The sequence below is a fragment of the Maniola jurtina genome, chromosome 20 (assembly GCF_905333055.1).
Source record: "Maniola jurtina chromosome 20, ilManJurt1.1, whole genome shotgun sequence".
Lineage (NCBI taxonomy): Eukaryota > Metazoa > Arthropoda > Insecta > Lepidoptera > Nymphalidae > Maniola > Maniola jurtina.
Window position 1 is genome coordinate 4,312,315 of NC_060048.1, and position 27,985 is coordinate 4,340,299.

The window sequence follows — 27,985 nt, forward strand, 5'->3', positions numbered from 1 at the left end:
CCCCTATCGATTATAATATTACGAATATTGACTAATGACATCGATTACCTACTCGGCCGCTATCAATGTAGGATTAGGTAGGCCAATTGTGAAACGTGGACATATTACTATGCATTTCAATTGAGAAGACTATTAGCAACTATTTTATCATTTATTTAGTACTTCGTAACTCGCATACCTATCAAACAAGTACCACTTATTTATTTTTATTTTTTTTTCCTTTAAATCTGGCTTTACTCTGATTAGCCAATGTCAAGTTTGTGATATTTTCCAGTCATTGAATTTTATACAAGTATGGACTCCGTCTGCACTGGCGCCCGCCGACATACGCGCGGCGCCCCTTTAGAGCGCTTCCCAGTCAGTTCCACCACCAAAAAACACCAACTAACACAAAAACCAGCCACTCTTAACAAAAAAAACACTCCAAACAAGCACAGCACGCGCGCCAGCAAACGCCATCACAGACGAAGTCCAGTACCACTTATGTAAGTTACGTCCTGCGAAGAAATCTTATTTTTGAATGGCGCGAAAATATCTTAACCAATCAAAGCGTGCGTCCGTCCACTATTGGTTGTTGCCTACGCGTGTTTTGTATGCGCAAATTATGAGCGAGATAGCACGAGTCGCTGTTGTTCTTGTATTTAAAATCTTAACGTAAAGCAATAAGGTCTTTATTTCATTGGGTACACTCGGTTTTAGTCAACGTTAGGTTGCGCTTTTCTGCTGAAATGAATCTCGCCGTTGCGAATCGAATTATAAAAGTGGCAGTACACAGGTATACTTTAGTTTTCCTTAGTTTACTTAAAGGTTTTTTTTATTTAGATACAAGTTAGCCCTTTACTGCATTTTCACCTGGTGGTAAGTGATGATGCAGTTTAAGATGGAAGCGGGCTAACCTGAAAGGGGTATGGCAGTTTTCATGAATCCCATACTACTTTGTTTTTTACACAGCATCGTACCGGAACGCTAAATCGCTTGGTGGCATAGCTTTGCCGGTAGGATGGTAACTAGTCACGGCCGAAGCCTCCCACGGCGGTGGGAGCATCATCATCAAATCATCAGCATTGAAATTTTTTATTAATAAAAGTCTATAAACTTCGCAGTAGTCAGTTTATTAAAAAAAAAATATTATAAAAATACAATGTAAAACGTTTCCAAAAATGACAAAATATCTCCAAATTACTTAATTAAATATAAGGCATACTATTGTATAATTCAAATAGGAGTAAAATCATTAATTTATAAGGCACTTAAGGTATTCTGATTCGACTAACACTAACATTAACTTAATCAGACCTAAATAAATGGCGTAACTTAAATATTAGTCCAAGAGACAACTAGCACAGTATATCTCACAGATCAAAAACGTTCATAAAAATCTCAAGTGCGAGTCGGACTCGCACACGAAGGGTTCCGCACTATCGTACCAGTATCGTAAATCTCAAACCAGTATGATAAAATTTTTAACGTTAATGCGAAACAGCGCCATCTTGATGTGATTTAGTAAACTAATTATTTCTGTAACACAAATCTTTAATTTTTTTGCGATGGAACCAAAAATTCACGCAAATATTTCCCTTTGCTTGTTCTGACCAGGTCACCTGCCGAAGTTCATGATTGTAAATCAACGAGAAAGACCCTAAAGGTTTTTTTAACAGACATGACTGACAGACAGATAGTCAACGAAGTGACCCTATAAGGATTCCTTTTTTATTCCTTTTGAGGTACAGAACCCTTAAAAGGAATTTCCAAAAATTCGGAAACAAGTATTTTTTTTTAAATGAAAGCCTACATAAAAATTTGCATGGATATACCTAACTGGAAAAATGACGGATTTTCAATAAAGGATTTTATTAGGGATTTCATCCTTAAAATCCTTTCCTTAGTCATATTAAATGTTTATTTAAATTAAAATGATGGTAGTATTAGATTCATGAGAAATATATACTTGCTGTCTCTAAGGCGCCTATATAACGCGACAGATCGAGATGGCAATCGGGATATGAGGCTCTACCTGTCGCGTACTATACATATTATTACGCAACTGCGACATGCAATATCACACTTATCCATGAAGTGAATGACGCGACACTAAAGTTGAAATCTATAGAGCGTACTTTGACTTTGCACAGACTTAAGACACTGTTAAAACGAGACAGCATTATAACGCTCACATCGATCTGTCTCGTTTTAACTCTGACAAGTATGAGTAAAGTCAAAGGACGCTCTATAAATCTCAGCCTGAGATCTATGGAACGAACTTTGACTTTGCTTAAGACACTGTTAAAACGAGACAGCATTATAACGCTCACATCGATCTGTCTCGTTTTAACTCTGACTTAAATCTGAGCAAAGTCAAAGTACGCTCTATAAATCTCAGCCTGAGATCTATGGAGCGTACTTTGATTCTGCCCAGACTTAAGTTTCAGTTATAACGAGACAGATTTATGTCAACGATATAACACTGTCTCGTTTTAACAGTGTCTTCAGCAAAGTTAAAGTTCGCACTATAGATCTCAGACGTGTCGCGAGTAGCCGTAGCACGTCGCGGTCGCATAACTCTTATCCTACCTTTAGGTCGTTTGTGCTTTCATTTGTATTCGATTCGTATTCATATTCGTAAAAATACGATTCGAAGTGGCTGTCGTACATAATGTACGTACGTTTGTGCAACCACTTGATTCATATTTATACAAATCCGTCAAAATAAGAATCAAATCAGTGCACAAGCGCACGTACATAATGTACGACGGCCACTTTGAATCGTATTTTTACGAAAACGAGTACGAATGAGTGCACAAACGCCTCTAGTATAAAATGGCATGTATTTGTACAAGCAACGCGTTTGGCACTCGTGAGATTGAACAAAACATTCTTAACCTAATCCTATTCATGATAAATTAATTAGAGATTTTCTTACATAAAACTGCTCTTGTAAATTATGATGAGATTAAAAAAGTATACAAGTAAATAGTTTATATGTATTACATGTTTTAATTTTCGGACGATATATTTTACTAATTTTTTAATACATTCTGAAACTATGCACTATTTATTACTAAAACTTTAGTATCAAAAGAAAATGACAAATTTAATAAATGAAAGAGCTATAATAATGTAATTATTTTTTAACGAAAGTTTGCTTGCTTACGTCTATAATATACTAAGTTATACCTTATAATAATTATACACGAAGGACGGACAGTACAGAATAAATATTAAAATGAAAAAATTAAAGCAATTTAAAGATCTGTAAGAATACCTGATAAAACATATTAAAAAAAATTATAAGTATAATGTAGGTATATACATCTTCTAAAATATTGTTTTCCAATTCTCGTTAGCGAACAGTCTTTTTCTTCTAATTGACATAATATCACTGGATTTTTACACTGTGAAAGACATAATTTCATACTGACCAAATAATCTCAATGCTTGGTTATAATTTTATTGTAACAAAAATACGAGTAAATTGATATTAAAACACAGTTAAGACTTCCAATACTTAGGCCAACACTTTGGATACGTTTTCGTATGGAATTGATTCGTACGAACCCAGACACACGGATAATCTCGTACTACTAAATCGCACTGAGTCTACGCACTCGCATAGTACTTGGACGGTTGGAATTGTTTGTATGTGTTCATCATGATCAACCCATCGCCGGCTCAGTACAAAGCACGGGTCTCCTCTCAGAGTCATAGTCTACCACGCTGGCCAAGTGCGAATTGACAGACTGTGGGAGTGTGTATGTGTTCGAACGAGTCAAATTCGTACGAAAACGCATCCAAAGTGCACTCACCCTTACTCTTAAACTAAAATGAAAATGACATAAAAAGTTTGCTCCATAGTATATGACTGAGGCACGTTGACATAAGGTCATTACCACACTGGCTACTTGCAAACTTATTCCCATTGCGTGCATTATAATATGCGTCGTTACGCACATGCAACTAACAGTTTCCCTACAGTTGATTTCCAGGTAAACAAAACTCGTTGGAAGACCGCTCTCAAATCGCTAGTGTGATAAGAAACTTAGTTTCAAGTAGTGAAAATCACAATTTATACAGACTGCGCATCGACTTCCTCCCCGTAGTCAAGGTCGTCGTACGACAAATCATCAGTTATCGCACCGTCCGGGCTTTCCTTGCCACCGGGACACGCGAGGCATCTGAAATGAAGAAACTATGATTTAATATTTTTACTATGTATAATATATACTAGCAATCCGTCCCAGCTTGGCACGGACAACGCTTTTTCTGTCTTAATTTATAATAATTACTAGCCGATGGCCGCAACTTCGTTCACGTGGATATAGGTTTTTTTAATCACGTAGGGACTCTTGATTTTCCGGGGTACAAAGTAGCATGTGTTAATTCAGGGTATACTCTATCTCCATTCTTTTCAGCCAAATCCGTCGACGATGGTAATAAATTTAAGGTTTATAACAATACCTAGTTGATTAGCTAAAATTAGAAGACATGATTTATTTTAATTAATTGACAACACCTGTACGACACTTGATACCTGTTGTTGCGTCCGCGCATATTTGTATGTTAATTTACCGGCCTTGTGGCGCGCAGGTGTCCCACAAGATACAAGATACTAATACATAAAACTTAGATCTCTGCTTTAGGTTTCATAATGTTAAGGAAAGATATCAGATCTTTGTAACTTAAATCAGTGCTAATTAAAACGTCATTAAGATCGATTTGAAGTGATTTGCGAAGGGATACATTCTAAGGATAATCACAGAACGAGATTACAGTAGTATTATTGTAATAACGGTAATTATCAGTATGGAAGTAGGAGGCAATCTCCGAATGCACTCATCCGATTTTAAATATTCATCCATTCATAGATAGCCACATTATCCCCGAGTGGTGTCTATACCTACTAATATTACAATAAAGAGGTAAAGTTTGGAAGTTTGTTTGTAGGAAGTAATCTCCAGCACAACTGAACCAATTTTGAAAATTCTTTCACTAGCAGTAAGCACATTATTCCTGAGTAACAATGCATATATTATTTCCATAAAAATTAGAGATCCCTGCGAAAATTTTAATAAGCTACCCGTGCGTAGCTGGAGTGGGTCGCTAGTAGGCTATAAATTATTATTTAAATATTATGATATGGCGGGTGAAGTGGCAGACAAAAGCTAGTCTATAATCTATAATTCAATAATTCATAATATACGCGTTCCTAGTTAATAAATAAATTGGTAATATTGTTTTCTTGTAACATGTACCAAATTACAAAGAACATGTACCTATACAGACAGAAGTAGAGTACCTACACAAGTGTACACAGTGACGATTTTAGTAAAATCTGCGCAGAACATGCATGTTTACACGATGCGATTCGGATTATTCACGCGAGATTCTATTTAAATCGATTGTTTACCTTACGAGTTCACTTCGCAAGGTGGAGTCTTACCTGTAGGCTTAGTATAAGATTTTACGTCTCACCAACAAACGTGATGGAATTCGAGTGTCGAAAAACTCTAGCGTTAAAGTAAAATAGACCTTAACTTCACTAGTTTCAAAGTTCGCGTTCCCCATACATCTAAGAGTGAAGCCACACGCTGTGTTGCGTGGGCGGTGCGGCGCCTAAGCACTGCCACTGTGTCATCTTACATAGAAATCGCTGCACTTTGCCACAAGATGCGATACAACTTCGAAAGCGCGGCAGCGCACCGCACCAGAGAGACGAGGCGGGGAGGGGTGGTGCGTTTGCAACGCCATACCTTTTACCAGTGCTCTAAGCGGAAACTTTTCAAGTTAAAATCCTTGGTACAAAATTTTCGACTTTAAACGATCAAGCGCTTCTAGGTCCATTTTACGCTAACGTTACCGTGTTTCGAAGTTCGAATTCTACCAACCTCGCGCGGTGATATATAAAATCTTATACTAAGCCTACCGTTCTCATTTTAGCCCTAGTAAGAAGTATCGTATTCGTATTGAAAATTTGAACTGAATTCACAGTTTACTAAATACAAGCAGTTTATGTGCAAAAGAGAAAATATACTACAACTTACACTACACTGTAAGTCAGTTATTTAGTCAGTTTTTATTTCGTCCTCTGCCTGTTTGATTTTCCAAATGCAAGCTATGTTTATGCCATATTTCATCAATTAGATTAATTTAGGTTTAGAAATTGAGTCACAAAATGATTACAAGTACCGGCAGTTAAAATTGCATATCAAACTTTAGAAAGAGATTTCTGCTTCGAAGAGCATCTACTCTCTCTCATACCTATGTGACGTTTCGTCGGTCTCAACGACAGAGATAACACTACTCTGACAAGATGATTACCTATTAGCGAGGGATTCGAAGGGTTGCTTCTTACCTGCTCTCATTGATGCCGTAGTAGAGGCACTTGTCACCGACGCACTCGCAGCATCCATCATGGAACCATCTGAAAATTGATTTAAGATTTTTAAGACAATTAAGTAGCTATGCTAGAAAACGTTTCTTCTTCTATAGATAACTAAAGTAGGACTGTCAAATTGTAAATTGATAGTTTCTCTATAACTTAAGACTGTTGTTTCGTAACAAAGCACATTTTTTGATTTCCATAGTAGTATTTAAGGTTGCAGCAAAACCAAGAGTCCCGGAGTACCATCACATTTATTGAAGGTTTAAAATAGTTGGTGATGGTGGAAATGTCATGACGTAGATTTTGTCAAAATGCACAATATTCACAGAATATTGCAGCGCTATTTATATTATGTAAATACCTAAGTTAATTTATAAGGGCCAATGCATACAGTTGGAGTGAAAGAGGGTAGTCTTTCTGATAACAACTTAAACCCAGATTTATGTATGTTTACAGTAAAATTGATGTACAGTAGAAATTGGTACACGGAAAACAAAACAGAGAGGATGTGCTTGCTAAGTCGATAAAAGTAAAGTTTGACTTATTATCACGAAAAACGCCGCGCCTGGCTCTAATCCACTCTGCTAGTGTGGTCGCACCTTAATTTGTAAATGTGTAAAATAGTGATTCTTCTAGATGCTTTACCTGAAGCTGTTGGAACCCATGGAGCGACAGGAGGCGCGACACTTGTCGCAAGACATGCACTGCGACATGTACGCAACTGTGCAGTTGAACGTCACTATGTCGCGGCTCACCGGCTCCGAGTCTTGTTCCACGCTCTCTGCAAGTTATATAGCTCGTGTAGAGCAACATCGCGAAACGTGAAAGGTGGCACAAAGTGGCCTATGCCAGCCGATAGACTAAGAGACTGTTTTACGATCTCCAGACTTACTTTATCTAACAAATAAATTTGATACAGAATCTGTCAAAATGTCTTTATCCATTAGATAAAGTTTATCTGGCGATTGTGAAACAGACCCTTAAGCTGCTATTGAGCGCACTCTTCCAGATTTCAGTCCAAGTAACCTAGTCTAATAACCTTTGAACTACTGAGGCTTCTACATTGAAACAAAAATAACTGTATATAAAATTTTATGTCCACCCAACAAACTAACTGAAAATTCCCAGAAGGTCACAAGTCACAATAATCTAGAGTAGCTAACTGATAAACTAATTCTATGAATAGATAGCACAGCTGCATTCATACAACAACATTTCTGAATAAGTCATCAAAGGAGTTAAGATCACATAATAAATTCACACAAATAAGCACAGTAAGGTTGCAGGCAGGTAGAAAATTCCATAGAGGATGACTCACTTTGAAATAAAATACTCAAGTAACTAAATGGAATATATTCTGTGGGGATTCTATGTTCCTAGAAGGTCAGGTGTAGAATGGATGCAGACAATAAATTATTATTATTAAGAAACCAATTCAGAATTTAGATATCATAATACATACTTAAATCAATATTAATTTTATCTATGTTACTGAGATTAAAATAGTTAATGGTTTAATATATAAGGATATAAGTTTTAGCTTAATTTATTCCATATCCTATCACTGAAATCTTTATTAGGTTCTATTTATGATTTATAGTAATAGTAAAGTTTTTGGAATTGAGTAAATTCCAAAAACTTTACTAATTTCTCAGGTGGTTCACTTAACCAGAGCTCTAAAACCACTATTTCACAGTATAGCTGAAAGTGAAAAAAATGTCACTAATTTTACACAAAATCTCAAACTAAACTGATTGAGAAATTTAATTCAGATTGAGATTTTGTTCAACTGAATTATCATAACATTGTGTAACTATGTAAATCAAATAACTTACGTAAATGGTAAACTATTTGTCTCTCAGGTGTTGGTCGGTACACAGACAAGTCAATGTCCACAGGATATGTGATGGAGAGCCATCTTTGTTGAGGGTCTGGGTCGCTGGTCAATGCGGCAAACAATCCAGGAACATTATCTGGTAACTCCTCAACATAGGAGGACTTGGATAGCTCTGTCTGTGTGTCGTTTGGCTTGGGACACATGTCTACAAGGAATATTTTAATGAGCAAAATGTCATTAAATAATTACTTAACATTATTAAATAAAATGAGTTAAGTAAAAGAATATAGTTTCTTTAGAATAATTATTAACTCTTTGATGCATACACATAAACAACATTTAATACAAGGGATAAATAATCATTTAATATTTTACTAGATGATGCCCATGACTTTGTCTATATGAATGTTTTAATTTTTTTATTCCCCTGGGTAATCTTTTTCAGTGTTAAATATAGCCTATGCCGATTTCCTGGATGCAAACAAATTCCGTCAAAATCAGTTAAAAATAAGCTATGAAAAGGTAATAAGACTGACACACTTTTGTATTTATAATTACTTAGTTTGGATATGAATTGTATTCATATTACTCAAATGGTTCAATTCATTATGGAAGTTCATAATTTTTCCTTGTTTTTATAAAAAAGCACTCTCAAAATTACTCTGAGTTTTGATAACTTGAGCTTGAGACTCTTCAACTTGATATTTCATTGAGAAATACCTAAGAATAGTAAGATTTCTACAAATATACAAGTATAAGTAAGTAGATCCCACCAAAAACATTTCATGTAAAATGTTGCCAAGACTCACAAGTTCATAATGCTTTCACTGTTAAAAAGTTATGAGATCTCTAGTAGAGCCAAGCCCCTAGCTGAGCTTAGAATTGCGCTGCCCATGGGACCTATCCCAAGTCCAAAGTATATAGCTCTTAAATGCTCTTGAGTATATCACATTTATAACAATAAAGAACAAATAACTCTACTTACAAGCTCTGATTCTACAAACCCTAAATCTTGGTTAAAAAAGGACGGCTTGGCCGTTTAATGTTCGTGGTACTTTTATCTGAAATGACATTTAAGCCCGGAATATCTTGTGCGACAATCATGAAGTATAATACAAATTAGTAATTGTCGAACAAACTATTCCTTATGACCTTAATATAATATGTTATGTCATGTAATAGTTTCACGAACATTAAACGGCCAAGCCGTACTTTTTTAACCAAGATTTAGGGTTTGTGAAATCAGAGCCTGTAAGTAGAGTTATTTGTTCTTTATTGTTATAAATGTGATATAGTCAAGAGCATTTAAGAGCTATATACTTTGGACTTGGGATAGGTCCCATGGGCAGCGCAATTCTAAGCTCAGCTAGGGGCTTGGCTCTACTAGAGATCTCATAACTTTTTAACAGTGAAAGCATTATGAACTTGTGAGTCTTGGCAACATTTTACATGAAATGTTTTTGGTGGGATTTCATTTCTTTTTGGCAGGTGCCCGAGATTTTTTTTTTGGATCTATTTTTTGTAGGTACCTACATCATTTTCATGGCCCGCTCTCTATCGTTACCTCTTTTTTTAAAAGCTTTTATTCCACTTGCAATGTATGTAACTATGTTTGTTTGGGTGGAATCTTGCAACTCAATTTTAAAGCAGATATATCAAATTTCAGTCTTTTAGGACTTCAGGAAACACATTTTTTAAATGTACAGACTGGGAAAAGTTTATTTTCCTGTTGTTTGAATGAAATCCCTAGCCTACACACCAAATTTCAGTCTTCTAGGACTTAGGGAAGTACTTTAGAACTTTTGACTAGAGGGGTTTTGAATGGCAATAAATCTGAAACCATAACAGGTAGACAATTGATACTTGGTACGTTTGATAAGTCTGTCAAGGACATATTATCCTGAAAATATCAGCATTCTAGCGATAGACTTTACAAATAATTTGCTTCCCCCACACGTGGGAGTGGAGGGGGAAAATTTTGAATTTCTTAATTTTCCTGTAGTTTGTATGCAATTTTTAGTGTACACACCAAATTTCAGTCTTCTAGGACTTCGGGAAGTACCCTAGAATTACAGACTAGAAGTTTTGACTGTCAATAAATATGAAACTATAAAAGCTAGACAATTGATACTCAATGCGTTTAATAAATCTGCCAAGGACATCTTATCCTGAAAATATCAGCATTCTAGCGACAGAATTTACAGATTTGCTTCACCCATAAGAGGCGTAGAGGGGGGGCATTTCCAATTTCTTAATTTTCCTGTAGTTTGTAGTCAATTTCTAGTCTACATACCAAATTTCAGTCTTCTAGGACTTCGGGAAGTACCTTAGAGGTTTTGAGTAGAGGTTTTGATGATCATCAGTGAGGGACGAAATCGGCGTATTTTAGGTATCAATAAATATGTAACCATAAAAGCTAGATATTTGATACTTGGTATATTTGGTAAATTTGCTGAGGACACCTTATACTGAAAATTTCAGCTTTCTAGCGTCATCCAGACCGAAGTTATGACGAGTCGAAAATACGGCGAAACACTTCGAGAAAAAGGTACGTAGCGCCCCGGCCGCCGTTTGGCTCGTCTTGGCGGGGGCACTGCCGTGCCCCCTGATACTTACCAACGCAACTGCAGCATTCACTATACAAATAGCTGAGACAGTTGAAACAGTCTTTGCAGCAGGAACAATCCTTCAAGTCACACTTACAAGATTGCGTTAGCATGCACTTGGATACCACACTGGCGCAAATGGCTTCGTTGCAAGCGTAAACTATTGACACTGCACTTATGAACGACAATATAATACAAATATAATTACTCTTCATTTTGAATGATTTAATTGTATTTAAAATTATCAATAATAGTTATAACAGTTGTAAATGTTATGGTATTCGTTTAGGCACTTTATTTCTTACAGAATGCTTTTTATCAAAAGTTTTAAATGACAACAAAAAAACACGTGTAATTGAAATCAAAATAGGTTCATAGAATTACAAATTGTTTAAAATGTTAACAAGCGAGAGATTTTAGATTGTGCGTATTTTATAAAGTTTGTGGTTTCACTCAGCTTAAAAAAACACAAGGCAAACCAAGGCAACAAAAATATTCATTTGACAGTGACAACTGGCAAACTGCAAAGTGAGACGTTTGACAATTTTGTAAATTACAAAGACAGTAAATATGAAATCCAAACCATTCATTCTTTGATCCTTTGCTTTATGGTATGTACTGGCTCAAAAACCTAGAACCTAGAGCTTTAAAAAGAGTTGAAAAAAATTGGTATGTGTTTTGAAGGCTGTGAGTTTTTCGTAGTAGACGTAGTGATTACATACTCTTTGGTAGTAGGTACAATGGCGGGTTGTTTAAATTATAATATCGGAGAACGAAAACCATACGAAAACCGAAAACCAGCAGAGCAACGAATTTATCTAAAAGCTATACAATCGCAATGAAAGACGACCAGATGACCGTTGAATAAGTTAAATAAATAGATTTAATCGATATCTGTACAATGGTTCCGCTTGATTTGAAAATTGAAAGAATTCTAGTTACATAATTTTCTTTTTAAAATTCTTTTGAATAAAATATACAAACTCAGTAAAATACTAAATGGTTACCCAGTTAGGTATATTTAAAAACTATGATGGTAAATTAATTGGGACTAGACTAAAAAGGATACGTACCTACCTAATCTTCAAATCGTTCAAATCAAGTTCAAATAGACAATGAATCAGCGAAAACGAAAATTTTTATTTAAACGAAGTGATCAGTTGTACTAGTAACTAGAATCAAAAATCTTATTTCAAAATATTTAATAGAAATTGGAACAAATTGGAATAAGAATGTTAGTATGAACTACCCATAGATATGTAACTACCTACCTACTTGACTAAGATTTTTGTTCAAATAAATTTTTACAAGTTGGTAAGTACGGGGTAACTGCACTACCTACCTACCTATTTTGGAATCGTCGAGTGCATCTACCTACCTCTCACTGCTGGTTCAGAATGATTATAGGTTAGCTATACATTTAGATTAGGTAACAGGATATCCGAATAGATATGGAGGATCTCTAATTAATCCAATAGAACTATTTTAGTAGTATCTTACTAATATAATAAGTGCTATAAATTAGTATACTGAAGAACTGCAGTTTAAATTTTTCCTGGACCCTCCCTAGCGTTAGGTATTGTTACAAGATAAAATATGTAAGACGATTAAAAGATATGGACACGATAAGTAATTAGCACTGATAATACGTAAAAATAGCAATCAGATATTTTATATCGTAAGGATTATCTACCTATGGAGTACCTAATTACTTAAATGGATAAACATTTTTACTTTTATTCGGGGAATTAGCTTCCAAGACTCAAAACGTGTGATGGTAAATATACTTATTTGTTAGAAAACGCTTATAATAATATTACCTATATTTATTTACTTAATTTGAATATTATAAGCTTCAATAAAAAAAAAATTGGTTGTCTGTAAAGTCGGTTTACTGACGATAGTTGAACGTGACAACAAAGGCCGATTGTGCTTCTTTGTCGCTCGTTCCGCGCTCTCGCTTTCACTTCAAGCCTTACATGGAACGCCTCAGAGCGAGGTAACGCCGCATGAGTCATGTTTTTTCGTGCGTGCAGCCGGCCCTATCGAATTATTATGAAAGATTTTAATATGTATGATATGAAACATAAATCTACTATTATTTTTCTGTTTTTATTTCAATGGATTATAAGGTGGCGGACTGCCTAAAAATCGTTGTCTATAGTTACAGCACATAATAGTTCAATGATCTAGAGATGAGAAATGTTCTTGCAGCAGAGACTTTTCTATGGGTCTAGACACTAGTGGATGATTTCGTTTTCGTTTCTCGACCGCGAACACTGTCTCGAACATAAACATATTATAATATCTGGACGGAAAACAGGGAAGGAAACCATTCACACATCTCTTCTCTTATTTACCTACCGTATCTACTCGGAGGGGTTTAAAAAAATATAAAGTGACTACCGCCGCCAATGGCAATAATTTGCAGCACCAGAGGAACCGCCAATTGTTGCTGGTTTTTTAAGAATTTGGCATACAGAGAGAGAACGAGATTTCGATTCTTAGGTTTTACAGTAGGTACCTACTGTTATTATCAGATGATAATGATAATAACCGCGACAGACGGCTTAACGGTTCTCCGAGACACGGAGGAATCGAGAAGGCCGAAAAGCGATCTCCAAATTCGGTCATCCATCCAGCTACCGACTTGGGTCAACGTTGCTTAACAATCGAAATCGATTCATATGCGTTTTGTCACAACTAGGCCACATATTACCCCAATACCTACCTACTTACTTTACTTACACGTTTTGCTTACCTAAGTAATTTAGTCGTACTTTGTTTCTCAACACATTAAATTCTTCAGGGGCTGTACGGGGTTATTCTCGGCATCTTGGCGTCAGCAACAGTGATCAGTGCTTACAAAAATCCGTATTATGCAGCGAACAGAACCGTGAATGTTCACCTTTTCGAGTGGAAATGGGATGACATAGCTGATGAGTGTGAACGGTTTTTGGGACCTCGCGGATTTGGAGGAATTCAAGTAGGTACCTACTTAATAAGTAAACTTTAAGACATGGCTTCGCTATTTTTCTTAGTGGCAAGGAAGTGGGAAGTGGAAACTACCAACCGGATGGAACGATGCGTGAGATGGAACGATTTTGTAAGATGTAATTTCTTTAGCCTGAGGGCTGGTTTACCCAAAGAAATCTTCGATTACCTAAGTATATTTTGTTGGATATTGATAAATTGGCTTATCAGACATTCTCCACATAAATATATGGAAGAAGAAGATAGACATACCTTATACGTCCTATCAGTACTTACATAATTAGTTTTGAATTGGGAAGACTTTCAATGTTGCGTATAAAAACGCCTTGCCTATTAAAATCTGTTCACCCATGTGGGATCTACGATGCCCCAAAATGGTGTAACTATAATTCAATATCGACAGATCGAGGTTGGCAATCGGGTTATGAGACGGGTGGACGGGGCCGCACACTCGCACGTCACCCACGCTCGTCCACACTGGGTTAGTGCGGGGGCTATATTATGTGCGGTTGTGTAGCGCGTCCCAATCCCATCGCAATCTGTCGCGTACTATACTTATATTTACATTTTAAGGTATCTCCTCCTAACGAGAATGTGATTCTAAGGAATTACAATCGGCCATGGTGGGAGCGATACCAAACGATGTCCTACCACTTGGTGACCAGGTCTGGAGATGAGCGGCAATTCGCTAACATGGTGCGCCGTTGCAATAATGCGGGTGTTAGGTAAGTAAAACTAAATTCACGAGTAAAGAGTCTCCAGGGTTGGTTGACATTGAAATATTTTTTTAGTAGGTAGACCCAGCCAGATCCGGATCAAAAATTGCGGAACTGGTTGAACCTGCATCCCTCTGGCTATTGTATCGCGGCCTTAGTAGTGCCTTTACCTATTAGTCCGCGTAGACCACCTAGAATCGTGCCTAATTGAAAGTCCGTTTAGTGTAGAGAGCTTCCGATCTTGCAATACTTTAACGCCCGGGATAAATAAGTTCGCTTATTAATAGGTAGTAGGTACGGTCGGCCTCAGAATTCAAGTAGCAATTCCGCTAAACTATTGCATCAAAAACCTGTCGCACTTATGTCATTTTTCTATAAAAACGCCACACAAACCTAATGCATGTGCATAACCGTGCCACGTGAATATGATCATCAAGGTGCTAAACGACTTAAGGCCTTTGACTGTACCTAAGAACACTTTTCTCAGGATTTACGTCGACGCAGTTATCAACCACATGACAGGGGAGCCTACGGAGAATGTCGGTACGGCTGGCAACACTGCGGTGTTCAGAGAGTGGCACTACCCCGCAGTGCCCTACACGCGGGAACATTTCAATTGGCCCCAGTGTGGCATCCAGGGCTCAGACTTCGTCAATGACGCGTGGAGGGTGAGTTGAGCCAGGCCGGGCTTACTTGTTCACGTGACCCATTCATTGCGCAGTCATACGCCACGTGTTCAGATCGGACTACTTGTTTTGCGATCACTGTACTTTAATAGGTAGTCTATCGTAAAGCCTGGCGTGCTGACGCTCGAGGCACGCACCTATGAATTCTTGAGTTTTTAAATTCAGATACAAGTTAGCCCTTGACTGCAATCTCACCTGGTGGCAAGTGATGATGCAGTCTAAGATGGAAGCGGGCTGACCTGGAAGGCTTATGGCAGTTTTCACTAAACCTATACTCCTTTGGTTTCTACACGGCATCGTACCAGAACTCTAAATCGCTTGGCGGTACGGCTTTGCCGGTAGGGTGGTAAATAGCCACGGCCAAAGCCTTTTACCAGACCAATTAAATTGATCATCACGCCAATTTGCATTGCACCACCGCTCCCCGCCACATTCTTCAGGTCGTCGGTCCAGCGGGCTGGGTCGTCCCACACTGCGCGGTTTCCAAAGAGTGAACAAAAATCCGAAATTCGGAGTTGAAATCGACAAAATTGTATTAGATTAAAATAGGTATAAGATTTATTAGCACTTGACCAAATTGCAGGTACGCAATTGTGAGCTGGTGGGTCTGAAGGATCTCAATCAAAGAAACGAGCACGTGAGACTCATGATTGTTAACTTCATGAATAAACTCATCGACTTAGGCGTTGCTGGCTTTAGGTAAGATCAAAGATGTACAAAACAATTCACCTTATTGTGTGATCGCCTCATTTTCCAAATACAATCTGCTCTGGATTTTACTGGATTTCCTTTTTTCTACGTTAAGAATATTTTTATTTATTATTATTTTATTTAAGATAATTTTCATAATTTTCTGACAAACCCAAATGTTATATTCCCTGATATCTCTAGTAACCTGAGCATGGCGCTTCCAACATCAATGAATGTGCATGATTTGCTCATTGATCCAAACAAATTATCAGATTTTTGGACAATCCCCAACGATTGCTTGATTTTTTCAATAATTTACCCCTTACGATTCGTAATATAGCTACGTGCGAAAATCATAACAATTGAAACAAAAGCTCACAGTACCTTCTAATTCACCAACAGAATCGACGCAGCCAAACACATGTGGCCTCAAGACTTAGATGTAATTTATAATAGACTGAAAAATCTGAACACTGCCCACGGCTTTCCATCAAACGCTAGACCTTACATTTACCAGGAAGTCATCGACTATGGAGGGGAAGCTATAAGCAGGGACGAGTACACCCCCTTAGCCGCTGTCACAGAGTTTAGAGTTGGAATGGATTTAAGTAATGCCTTTAGAGGTAACAACGCTTTGAAATGGTTACAATCTTGGGGACCTCAATGGGGTCTCCTAGCTTCCCAAGACGCTTTAACCTTTATCGATAACCATGATAACGAAAGAGGCCATGGTGGCGGTGGTGGAGTTTTAACCTACAAGCAGGGACGGCCATACAGAGCAGCCATAGCTTTTCTGCTAGCTCATCCGTATGGAGAGCCGCAGATTATGAGCAGTTTCGCTTTCCTGGACTCAGAAGTTGGACCGCCAATGGATAGGAACCAGAATATTATATCTCCATCTATTAACTCAGTGAGTTCCTTTAATTCTACTTCTCCCGTTAGAGGTAGTATATTCCTTGTCCTACATTTTATGACTGGACTATAATCAAAAAATCTTCGCTTACGCTGCCTTGATTCTCTTAAATTATGTGTTCTTTTTTAATTGTGCTAATTGCTAAAAGCTTTAGAGGTTGAGATAGTAGAGTTTCTACATAAATTAATTACTATTAAAAAAATAAAAAAATCCATACTTATATAAGTTATAGCTGGAGCAGAAGCTTTATTATTTTTATAAAATCTCAGGGATTTTGATAAGGACGCTATTTATTTCCCTACAGGATGGCACTTGCGGCAACGGCTGGGTATGCCAGCACCGTTGGCGTCAAATCTTTGCCATGGTTGGTTTTCGCAATGCCGCCGCTAGGACAGGCGTCACCAACTGGTGGGACAACGGTAACAGCCAGATCGCCTTCTGCCGCGGCAACAACGCCTTCATCGCCTTCAATAACAACGCGTGGGACCTCAACCTCATCTTGCAGGTTATTTTTTTCACAGCATTTTCACTTTTCATAGACCAACTTTCACTTTCACTTCAATCTTCACCTTCACTTTTATTTCACGTAAGGGCAGTAGCAGTAGGTACCTATCTTTAGCAATGGTTCAATCAAATGTTTGTTTTCTGGTAATGTCGCCACCAGGACAGGTGTCAGCAAGAGGTAGGTTCTAGTAGGACAGTAATAACAGCCAGACCACCTTTCGCGGTGTCAAAATCGTCTCGATCACCTTCAGTAACAACCTGTGGGACCTCAACCTTAACTTAAAAGTTATTATTTTCACCTTACTTACACCAAAGATTCTTCTCATTTTCAATTTCTGGTCAAGATTTTTAGCAATAGCTCAGTCCAACGCTTGTTTTCGCTTCATATCAGGACAAGCGTCAAAACTGGCGCGATAACGGTAACAACAAAATCGCCTTTTTCCGTGGCGATAACATCTTCATTGCCTTTATAACTACCAGTGTGATTTCAACCTTACTCACAAGTTATTACTTCCACCTAGCTTTCACCAAAAAATCTTTTCAATTTCACTTTTCTTTCACGTAAGAGTCCCAGACACGAGTATTGTTCACCTTTAGTAACTTATTAAATCCTTACAGACCTGTCTCCCAGCCGGAACCTATTGTGACGTGATATCGGGCAACAAAGTGAACAACTCCTGCCAAGGGAAAACGGTCAGAGTGGGCAATGACGGCAGAGCGCAAATATCCATAGGCGCTCACGATTATGACATGATGCTGGCTATTCATATTGGACCTGAGGTAAGACTTAGGAGGACTAAATTTTATTAGAATAGAAAAGAATACATTTTATATTCAAATAATCTTTTACAAAGTGCTTTTGAATCGTCAAAATAATCCACCACTGGTTCGGAATGCCGCTGACCAAGGTCTTGCTTGGCAGTTTATATATAAGTTTTCGCACATGGAGATCGGGCGCATGTACTATCGCCTCATCCTCTAAGTCGTGGTAGCAGCCATAGCGTCTAAAAAAGAAGCTCAAGTGGTACATCTGCATCTATGAAAATGCTCTATAATAATTATGCTTCTGTTCAGATGCGCATGGAAGTCTAAGGTTGAAAAGGTTGAAATCTATAGATCGCACTTTGACTTTGCTTAGACTTAAATTTCAGTTAAAACGAGACAGATATTGCCAGTGATATAACGCTGTCTCGTTTTAACATTGACTTAAGTCTGAGCAAAATCAAATTGCGTCTATAGATCTCAGCCAAAGCATCTAAAATCAGCCGTTTTTCGATGAAAAGAAGCGATGTTTCAAGCGATCGTCCATAAGATTTTACCGAAGCGTTCCTGGTACCTATCTTCAGTGTTCTAGAGGTGGTAGAGCCTTCTAATAAATAAATTACCTTACCATATACAACATCAAAGTTTAGTTTCCTGCCTTTAGAGTTTTTGTTAATTTTTTGAAACTTTTTCAGAGTCGCCTTTGAAAATCAACGCTGTTAAGAAGTTAAAAGGGTGTAAAAATTTCCATTCCGAAAAAAAGGCTCAGCACACCGGTGGTGTACAGAAATTGCTATTTTCTAAATTACTTATTTAATCTACCTAGTTGTTTTTGGTACAATACATTTTTTTATACAAACATGATTTTACATTTCCAACGTTTGATTTATTAAAACCCAGAAGATCTTATTTGAAGGACAGTATCTATAAGATGGTTTTCAGAACACTCGATTCGGTAAGATATATCTTATCGTACGATAACTTACCGAATCGAGTGTTCTGAATCGCCCTGTTAGATAGATATAGGATTACCATTTCACACGCCACATACGTCCACCTTACGACTCGATTCACCAGGGTCCAGGCCATGTACCTACTTGTACCTAAGTATAAAATATTACCCACAATGTTTTATTGGGAACTGTGGCTATAGTTTAGGAAGTCACACGGTGGTAAAATTATTGGCGTTGATTTGAACTTTGATGCCAACAACTTCAATGACTTGTGGAGTATGGATGCATTTTTTTACTGTATCTTTATTTTTATTCTGATACAAGTTAGCCCATGACTGCGATCTCACCTGATGGTAAGTGATGATGTAGTATAAGATGAAAGCGGGCTAACTTGAAAGAGGTATGGCACTTTCATTAAGCCCATACTCCTGGTCGGTTTCTACATGGCATCATACCGGAATTCTAAATTGCTTGCGTTAGGCTTTTCCGGTAGGGTTGTAACTAGCCACGGCTGAAGCCTCCCACCAGACCAGGCCATAGACAATTAAGGAAATATAAATTTCCAAATTGCACCTACCGGGAATCAAACCTGGGACCTCCCACTTGTCCACAGCGCTCACCAGGGAGGCCGTCAAATCAAAGGTAGGTAGTATCTAGTGTTACTGAAAACGATTCGGGGTTTAGAACACTTCACCGAATATATTTGCGTGTCTGAAAAGAATTGTAGTCATTAATACAATCCAGATCCGCGGTTAATAAACTATTCAGCCCCAAATCAGAGTTGTATCGTAAACAGAACGTTCAACTGGCGTGACTGGTTTTACGAAAAAGCCGGCTGAATGTTGCCACGCCCCGCGCCCGCTGCTTGCCAGTCGACGCGATGGCGCTACGCTCTCAACTCCTGCGCATACGTAAGTTAATCTTGGTTTAATAACGTAAAACACCTTCTCTTTTCAAAAAACTCAATATTTGTCAGACAAATAGCCAACATTTCGGTACTTAACTTAGTTAAACGTGTTAGTTAAAGTAAGTTTATAATGAAATAATTGATTGTTTACTTATTATGTCACCATTTTATATGCTAAGGACGACCGCCTCTTAACTTATTATGTAGGTAAGTATTGGAGTTTTATAAATTGGCGAATGTGATTTTTCGTGAGGTGAAAAAAATACTTAATTGTTATTATAATTTATGCTACTAGTTTAGAAAGTATCAAGAAACATAATACTCTCAAAAATTATATGCGATTAAAAGAACTTTCAAACTTAAAGAAGGCTCTACAATGTAGAGCCTGTATATTACGTAAGGATAATAATACCTATTAAAAAACAGCGATTTTTTTTCGAGAGTGTAGGCATCTAAGTTGATAGGTAATACGAGATTTTTATTCAAAGCAACCCGATTTTATACAATTAGGTATTGTGCAGTTATTAATTTCATAAGTTCTGCGTGGTTCTGCGCTCTCGCACCTATTTAGCCCTAATAAGTACCTACATACGAGTACGTTCGTAATACATAATAGTGCCTAATGCCCATTTTAATACTAAACTAACTACTATAACGATAAATAATTTGCCAATTATCGTACTTGGGACGACCTTGTAAAAGCCAGATGAGAGTAATTTAATTTACATGCGACAAATAAGCAGGTAGGTAATTTCATTGTTTACAGGTGTTATCTGAGGTTTAGGCATTTAGGTACGAACACAGAATATACTAATTATAATAGTTCCTACCTACCTACTTTAGTGCACGAGTTAGGTACCTACTTACAAAGTTAGATTTGTATTATTATACAACGAATAAGACGCAATATTTTACAGATATTTTCTTCTCTTGCGAATCGAAGGTTGACGACCATCAGGACGACCTCAATTTTCGAGATCGCTGCTCTAAATAGAGATCTCATGGTCTTCCCAAACCACGGCGCAAATTTTTAAGCCATGATATCCTTCTGCAGTCAGGCCTCCTCCTTCCTGCTAATTTTTAACCCCCGACCCAAAAAGAGGGGTGTTATAAGTTTGACGTGTGTATCTGTGTATCTGTGTGTCTGTGTATCTGTGTATCTGTGTATCTGTCTGTGGCATCGTAGCGCCTAAACGACTGAACCGATTTTAATTTACTTTTTTTTGTTTGAAAGGTGGCTTGATCGAGAGTGTTCTTAGCTATAATCCAAAAAAATTGGTTCAGCCGTTTAAAAGTTATCAGCTATTTTCTAGTTTTCTTGTAGAAAAGAAGGTTAGATAACCCTTAGGTTCATAATATTCAAGTGCCAATTGACAAACGTCAAGCTGTCAAGATGGACGTTGCCTAGATATACATAATTATTTATTTGAAAATGATTTGTCGGGGGTGTTGAAAATTTTTAATTTACACTTGTAAGATGATGTGAGTTGAAGGAGTCCATATTTTTTGGTGTTACGCACCACGTGCTAAAAAATATATTCAAACTGCTCCTATATTTTAACCTTCCCAATATTTTTCAATGAAATAATATCGACGAAGGAGGAAAAAGCCTCGACACAATTATATTTAAGTAGGCAATATTTCGATGTGAATGCGCAAAAATTGTACCTAGGTATAATATATACTTAGAGATAGCTTCTGGTCTCTAACTATGGTTTATTATCTATATACAATATACATATAATAAATTTGTAGAAACGTGGTGTCTGTACAATGGAAATATATAAAAAAAAGTAGCAGGGGTTGTTAATATAACGATGCCGAACCCAAAATTGTAATTAAATTTTTTTTGTCTGTTTGTCTGTGTGTTTGTGCACGCTAATATCAGAAACGGCTTATTCGATTTAGATACGGTTTTCACTAATATATTGTAGTAAGCTTCACTTAACATTTAGTGTTTATTTCATGTCAATCGGTTCATAAATAAAAAAGTTACCTATGTCAATTTAAAGAATCACGCTGCCCGAAAAGTCACTATTCCACGCGAACGAAGTCGCGGGCACAGCTAGTGACAAATATATCGTACACTAATAAATAACAAATAGGTATCTACTTACCTAGGTGTTAAATTCGTCCTTGTCATTTTCGCACATTAGTCTTCGTTTCAGGATGTTCTCACTTCTCAGTGAAACAAAGTTATGGTTATGTAAGTATTTAAGTAGGTACTTATTCGGATTTTTTATGTTGTAGGCTTACATTAAGAATCGAACCTTAGGTATTCTAAGGTTGTAGGCACAGTGGTTATTAGATATGCCTCCCTCCAACTAAGTTTCTTTGGAGCTCTTACAAGTCGGAATACTTATTTCATCGGATTATCTATCTATAAGTAGGTTATATTTCATCGGATTATATATAGGATTCATCTGTTATTTTTTTAATATTATTGTCTACCAGTTAGCCCCTGATTATTATCTCACCTGGCGGTAAGTGATGCTGCAAAGATGAAAGCGAGTTAACTTGGAAAGGGTATGGCAGTTTTATTAAACCAATAAGTAGGTACCCCTTATCGGTCTCTTCACGGAATCGTACCGAAAATCTAAATCGCTAAATCCTAATCGCTTGGCGGCACGCCATTGCCGGTAGGGTGATAACTATAGCCACGGCCGTAGATGGTTTGTCTGGTGAGACCAGACCAGACCAGAGATAATGCAGAAATTATAAATTCTCAAATTATCCCTGCCAGGAAGCGAACCCGGTACCTTTCACATAAGATCACAATAGTCACCACTGTGCCAGGTAGGTCGCCAAAGTATGGTAGGAGGATAGTCGAAGAACTCCGTCTCATTCATGATATTATTTCTAGCCTTGAATTAAAAGCCCTAACTGAAAAGCTTCTAACAATTTGTTTCTAGTGTCCATTGGATCACAAACTAGACAACTACATGAGTTGAACAAGAAAGAACGGGCGGGAGTGACCAAGCTGCGCGAGGTCCTTGAAGACAGGCTTCAAGAAATTAAGCGCGCTAAGACGTGGAAACATGAGCGCATCCTCACTTCACCACAGGACACCAAGGTCGGTGCTTCTTTTCAGGGTTCCGTATCCGAAGAGTGCCAATGGGAGACTATTACCACTATTACTAAGCCTTTGATGTCCGTCCGTCCTCCGTCCGTCTGTCAGCGGGCTGTACCTCGTGAACCGTAATAGATAGGTACTTTTTCACAGGATGTGTATTTCTATTGCCGATACTTAAATAACAAAGATCAATATATCTTGTACGGAACCCTTCGTGTGCGAGTCCGACTCGCACTTGACTGATTATTTGTAACACTGTTTTTGTGTCACTTAAAATTGAATGGATTTGCATCGTTTAGCATCAATAGACTTTTAAAAATTCAAAAGACATTGGTTAAGAAAGGAATTTTGAAAATTCAAGCACTAAGAGGGTAAAATAGGGGTTTGAAATTTGTGTACTTTACGTGGACGAAGACGCGAGCATTTAAGCTAGTAAATTAATATTCGTCTTTCTAGGTGAAAGTGCAAGGTTCGAAAGGAGAGTTCCTGAACTTTTGCGCTAACAATTACCTGGGCTTATCGGTAAGTGAACTTCAGAAATCATCTAATAATAATAATTTTTGATTTGCTATAAAACAGGTGAAAATAAAAACTAACATGCCTACTTTATTATTTTTCAGAATCATCCTGAGGTAGTGGAAGCAGCCCGTGAAGGCTTAAAGAATTATGGTGCTGGACTAAGCTCAGTCCGGTTCATCTGTGGAACACAAACTATTCATAAGGTAGTTACAGTCCATATTCCAAGAAAATAATGTGTTATGTACAAACTAAAAACTGTGAAGTCCATTGAGCAAAGTTATAGTACGATCCAACCTAAAACTGTGAGGTCCACTGGTTTCTATGAATCTTTGAATCTAGACAGCTGAATTCAAAAAGTCGACGACGACGATTCAAATCCCATCCCGTTATAATTTTTTCTCATCTAAGTAGCTACCTACTCCTAATACGAGAGCTTGAAAGGGTTAAGCTATGTTCAACATATGTGTTCTATAATAAGTAGGTTTTATATTCTTGAAAAAAGCAATAGTGATTTTCCAAAAGCAAAGCAAAAGATTGCACTTGTGAATTTTTCCTCAAAATAAATTCACATTTGGCGAAATAATGTGGGAAGTGCGAACGCTCCTATCTAAAGTCGAAACACGGTGAAATATTTTGTGCTATAAATCATTTTAAAATTTGCTAAAAAATGTCTTCAAAATCACGAAGAAGTTCTGAACTTCGAGTTCTTTTATTAGGGAGACGAAGTAAGTAAAGGTTAGTTTTATTATACCTACCTAAACTGCTGAAATCTTCCACAGGAACTAGAAAATCGACTCGCCCAATTCCACGGCCGCGAGGATGCGATCCTCTACGGGTCGTGCTTCGACGCGAACGCCGGCCTCTTCGAGTCGATGCTGACTCCCGAAGACGCGGTGTTCTCTGACACGCTCAACCATGCCTCCATCATAGACGGGGTGCGACTGTGCAAGGCGCAGAAATTCCGCTATCCTCATAGAGATCTCAAAGGTAACGGGAATAGCGATGCACAAAATTGAAATAAAGTTCCTTTTTGATTTTTGGATGAACTTTTCGCTACCATTTGGAAGCCCCTATAAGTAATCATAAAGATAATAGATCATAATCATAATAAAGAATATTATTGTAAATTGAACAATTGAAAAGAGCAACCGCCGAGTTTCTTTCTGGTTCTTCTCGGTAGGAACGGCATTCCGAACCAGTGGTAAATTATTTGACGATTCAAAAGCACTTGTAAAAGTTTATTTGAATAAAAATCTATTCTATTCTATTCTAATCTATGTTCAGCAGTTTACGACGCGGACGGCTATACCAACATCGACAAAAACCCTTTTCTGTAGGTTAAAATGAGCTGAGTGAGGCAAACATTTCTGAGAGCACCATATTCTTTCTTCGTTTGATGTGGGTTGGTAGAGATCTACCAGTTTAGCATGGGACTGCGATGACAGTAATATTTTTTTTTTTTTTTTGGATTCCAGCTTATTGTATACAACCCGATGGAACTACAGAAACACTGTTGTGTACCTACCTCGAATCTTCTTCCAGTGGAGTGATCCATGTGGTCTGATTTGTTTTACTTCAATTACTGAAAAAGTCCTTGGTAACCTGCTGGCCCAGCAGATAAAGAAAAAAAGAGTGAATGAAGTATTAAGACGCTGCTTTTAATTCCAGAGTTGGAACACCTTCTAGCTCACAGCGAAGCCAGGCTCAAATTGATCATCACGGACGGAGTGTTTTCCATGGACGGCACCGTAGCACCTATTCGAGGACTGAGAGACTTGGCTGATAAGTACAGGGGACTGTTGGCAGTGGATGACAGTCATGCTACTGGCTTCTTTGGAAAAACTGGAAGGTGAGATAAAAAACTTTGATAATGTTAGTAAGGCCTGAACGGATACAACATTCATCTGTCAAAAAAAAATCTGAAGCCATACATTTCCACAAGATAAGGCTTTTATAGGTCGACTACAAGACTTCTTGAAATTTTTCAAGCTCATGATAATTTGAATAGTGCCTTAAAAATAATTAATTTCGTAAACATCTTATTTTACATTCAAAAAGACATCATCATGCGGTGTAATCTTCTCGCTGCTGATAGCCTGCGGTCGGCTAGAGAAAACTTTTGCGGTCAAGCGCAGTCACTTCCTTATATTTTTATCATGGAACCGCTTCCTTCTTTTTCCTGCTAAAAGCTGACAAAAAAGGATAGGAAAGCTTTATTAGGTAGACTAACGTAAATCGACTTTTTTTCGACTTCTCGGACGTACTGAAAATCCATAAAAAAATCTTTTGCGATCCGAGCCTACCTACTTTGTGGCGTTGCTTGTAGTTTCCTAAAGAGTTATTGTTATTTTCTTAAAGAGGAACGGAGGAATACTGCGGCGTGAACGGAGCAGCAGATATTATCTGCTCGACACTCGGCAAAGCTGTCAGTGGCGCCGCGGGAGGATACACCACAGGGCCCAAGGAACTTGTTACTTTGCTGAGGAATGTCTCCAGACCCTACTTATTCTCTAACGCACCACCGCCTGCGATCGTCACGGCTGCCTTAAAGGTAAAGAATATTAATTACAGAGGGTGCCCACAATTTCTTCTATAGGGATTTAGTTTAGATACTAATTTAGATAGTATGGATTTATTTTCGTGTTCCTACCTACTAGTCGAATTTAATATTATAGACGACCACCAAGTTCGATACCGAATGATGAAGCATATGAGAACAAATTGTTTGAACATGTAAGACTGGGGTCTAGGACTAAATCACACAAAATGACTAATAATTGACAACGACCAAAACCATGTAGTTAGATTTCTCTTTAGACTGAAAGAACCGAATAATACCTATTGGAGTAGGAACAGCACAACTGAGTTTTTCACTTCAAAGCATAAAATCGGGCCTAAAAAAAGCGGAATATTTATCAACTCCTAACCGTTTCAGTCTTTAGATCTGGTGGAAAACAGCGACTCGCTTCGTCAACGCCTGCGCGAGAACACTCGCGTCTTCCGCGAGGGGATGAAGGCGGCCGGACTCACTGTAGCGGGGGATGAGCACCCGATCTGTCCTGTGATGGTGGGCGAGGCGCCATTGGCGGTGGACTTAGCAGCTGGAATGCTGGGTAAGTGAATAACATCGTTGAAGAGCCATGGTACATTGGTGCTCGGTATTGTTTGTTTTAAGCAATTAAATATCACTTGCATTAACGGTGAAAGAAATCATTGTGAGGAAACCCGCGTGCCTGAGGCTTCTCCATAATGTTCTAAAAATTTGTGTGAAGTTTGCCAATATTCTAAAAAGTATCTACCTCTTTAACGATTATGATTTAAAATCATCAAGTCTATGATATCATAGATGTAGTACCTAAGTACTTACTTACGTTTTATTGATATAGTAACCCACTCGTAAAACTTTACCCTTACCTAAGATATTCTACACACCTCTTCTGATCTATTTTACATTATATGAAAAAGATATTATACCTACCTACTATTTGGACTCGATTCTCGAATAACATGATCCATAGATGGGTACTCTCGATATGAATCAGAAAATAGAATTCATATGAAAATATTTTCCTTTCAGAGCGCGGTATCTACGTAGTAGCGTTCAGCTACCCAGTGGTACCAAAGCGCGCAGCGCGCGTACGCGTGCAAATAAGCGCAGCGCACACGCTCGATGACGTCAACCGCGCCGTGCAAGCGTTCGCAGACGTCGGCAGGAACATCGGACTTGTTAAATCGTAGTTTTTTGCCCATTTCAGACCGCGAAAAAATAAATGGGAAAAATTGTGACAGAAAAAAAATACTGAAGCCTATCTAATAGTCTGCAACATGTTGAAATTGAGGCGGGGGGACGCCCCGCGCAGCTTCTGCGCTAACCCAAGGCGGGCGAGCGGGGCTCCCCCCACCTCATAGGTACTCCGATTGCCATCTTAACCTGTCGCAGACTATAGTTATACGAATGTCTGTAAAATGATAAAATAACAGGCTGAAATATCAACGTACAGCTTAAAATTTGAATTTGCATAATAGGTTTTTCTACGTAAAACCCTCACTAGGAATTGTTTTATAAACACTCTATACGAGTAGGTAGCGGCGAGTCAGTTAGTTTTTTGATAAAATAACTTACCAGTTACCGAAAGGCTTTGAAGTTTCTTCCAAGTCAAAGTCATTTATTTGAAATAAGTAGGTACCATTGTACACTTTTTGATTGTCAATTATTGAATTTGTAAGAATATGTGATATACATAATGGTGATAATTAAAACGTTGCAAGGGTTTTTTTTCGGATACTGTTTGTATGACTTATTAAATAAATATCTGTTATATAAGTATTGGTATATTTCTTTTAATAAATAGTAAAGATTTTTTATTAAATTGGTCTTTGATTTAATAGTTTAGATAGGTAACTCGAAATCTTGAGTTACTCCAAATAACTCAAGTTGGTAAAAGT

General features: G+C 37.7%; 3 protein-coding genes and 2 long non-coding RNA genes across 6 annotated transcripts; 3 read left to right on the plus strand and 2 right to left on the minus strand.

Annotated features, from left to right (window-relative positions):
- Nucleotides 1-516: 516 nt before the first annotated feature.
- On the minus strand, nucleotides 517-20,649 carry LOC123875610. The gene is made up of 3 exons (XR_006798183.1): nucleotides 20,640-20,649; nucleotides 13,469-13,471; nucleotides 517-723 (listed from the first exon to the last, which is right to left on the minus strand). It is a non-coding gene; the product is annotated as an uncharacterized LOC123875610 (long non-coding RNA).
- Nucleotides 2,268-2,865, plus strand: LOC123875607. The gene is made up of 2 exons (XR_006798180.1): nucleotides 2,268-2,577; nucleotides 2,812-2,865. It is a non-coding gene; the product is annotated as an uncharacterized LOC123875607 (long non-coding RNA).
- LOC123875605 (protein twisted gastrulation) lies at nucleotides 3,466-11,336 on the minus strand. 2 transcript variants are annotated; one of them, XR_006798179.1, is made up of 6 exons: nucleotides 10,833-11,336; nucleotides 8,215-8,421; nucleotides 7,025-7,160; nucleotides 6,350-6,418; nucleotides 3,975-4,172; nucleotides 3,466-3,904 (listed from the first exon to the last, which is right to left on the minus strand). XR_006798179.1 is itself a non-coding variant. In XM_045921534.1 (5 exons), exons 1-5 carry the CDS (start codon nucleotides 11,035-11,037, stop codon nucleotides 4,064-4,066), a joined length of 726 nt encoding a protein of 241 aa, XP_045777490.1. In that variant the 5' UTR covers nucleotides 11,038-11,336; the 3' UTR covers nucleotides 3,466-4,063. The 2 variants fall into 2 exon arrangements, 1 of the variants encoding a protein (XP_045777490.1); XM_045921534.1 differs by having other exon boundaries at nucleotides 3,466-4,172.
- On the plus strand, nucleotides 12,425-18,915 carry LOC123875592 (alpha-amylase 2-like). The gene is made up of 9 exons (XM_045921517.1): nucleotides 12,425-12,599; nucleotides 13,632-13,808; nucleotides 14,390-14,541; nucleotides 15,020-15,200; nucleotides 15,802-15,917; nucleotides 16,311-16,818; nucleotides 17,126-17,326; nucleotides 17,944-18,105; nucleotides 18,783-18,915. The coding sequence occupies exons 1-9, from the start codon at nucleotides 12,597-12,599 to the stop codon at nucleotides 18,792-18,794; spliced, it is 1,512 nt and encodes a 503-aa protein (XP_045777473.1). The 5' UTR covers nucleotides 12,425-12,596; the 3' UTR covers nucleotides 18,795-18,915.
- LOC123875597 (2-amino-3-ketobutyrate coenzyme A ligase, mitochondrial) lies at nucleotides 19,850-27,908 on the plus strand. The gene is made up of 9 exons (XM_045921524.1): nucleotides 19,850-19,951; nucleotides 22,860-23,020; nucleotides 23,477-23,542; nucleotides 23,641-23,742; nucleotides 24,319-24,526; nucleotides 25,208-25,388; nucleotides 25,898-26,090; nucleotides 26,475-26,652; nucleotides 27,117-27,908. Exons 1-9 carry the CDS (start codon nucleotides 19,921-19,923, stop codon nucleotides 27,275-27,277), a joined length of 1,281 nt encoding a protein of 426 aa, XP_045777480.1. The 5' UTR covers nucleotides 19,850-19,920; the 3' UTR covers nucleotides 27,278-27,908.
- The last annotated feature ends 77 nt before the right edge of the window (nucleotides 27,909-27,985 follow it).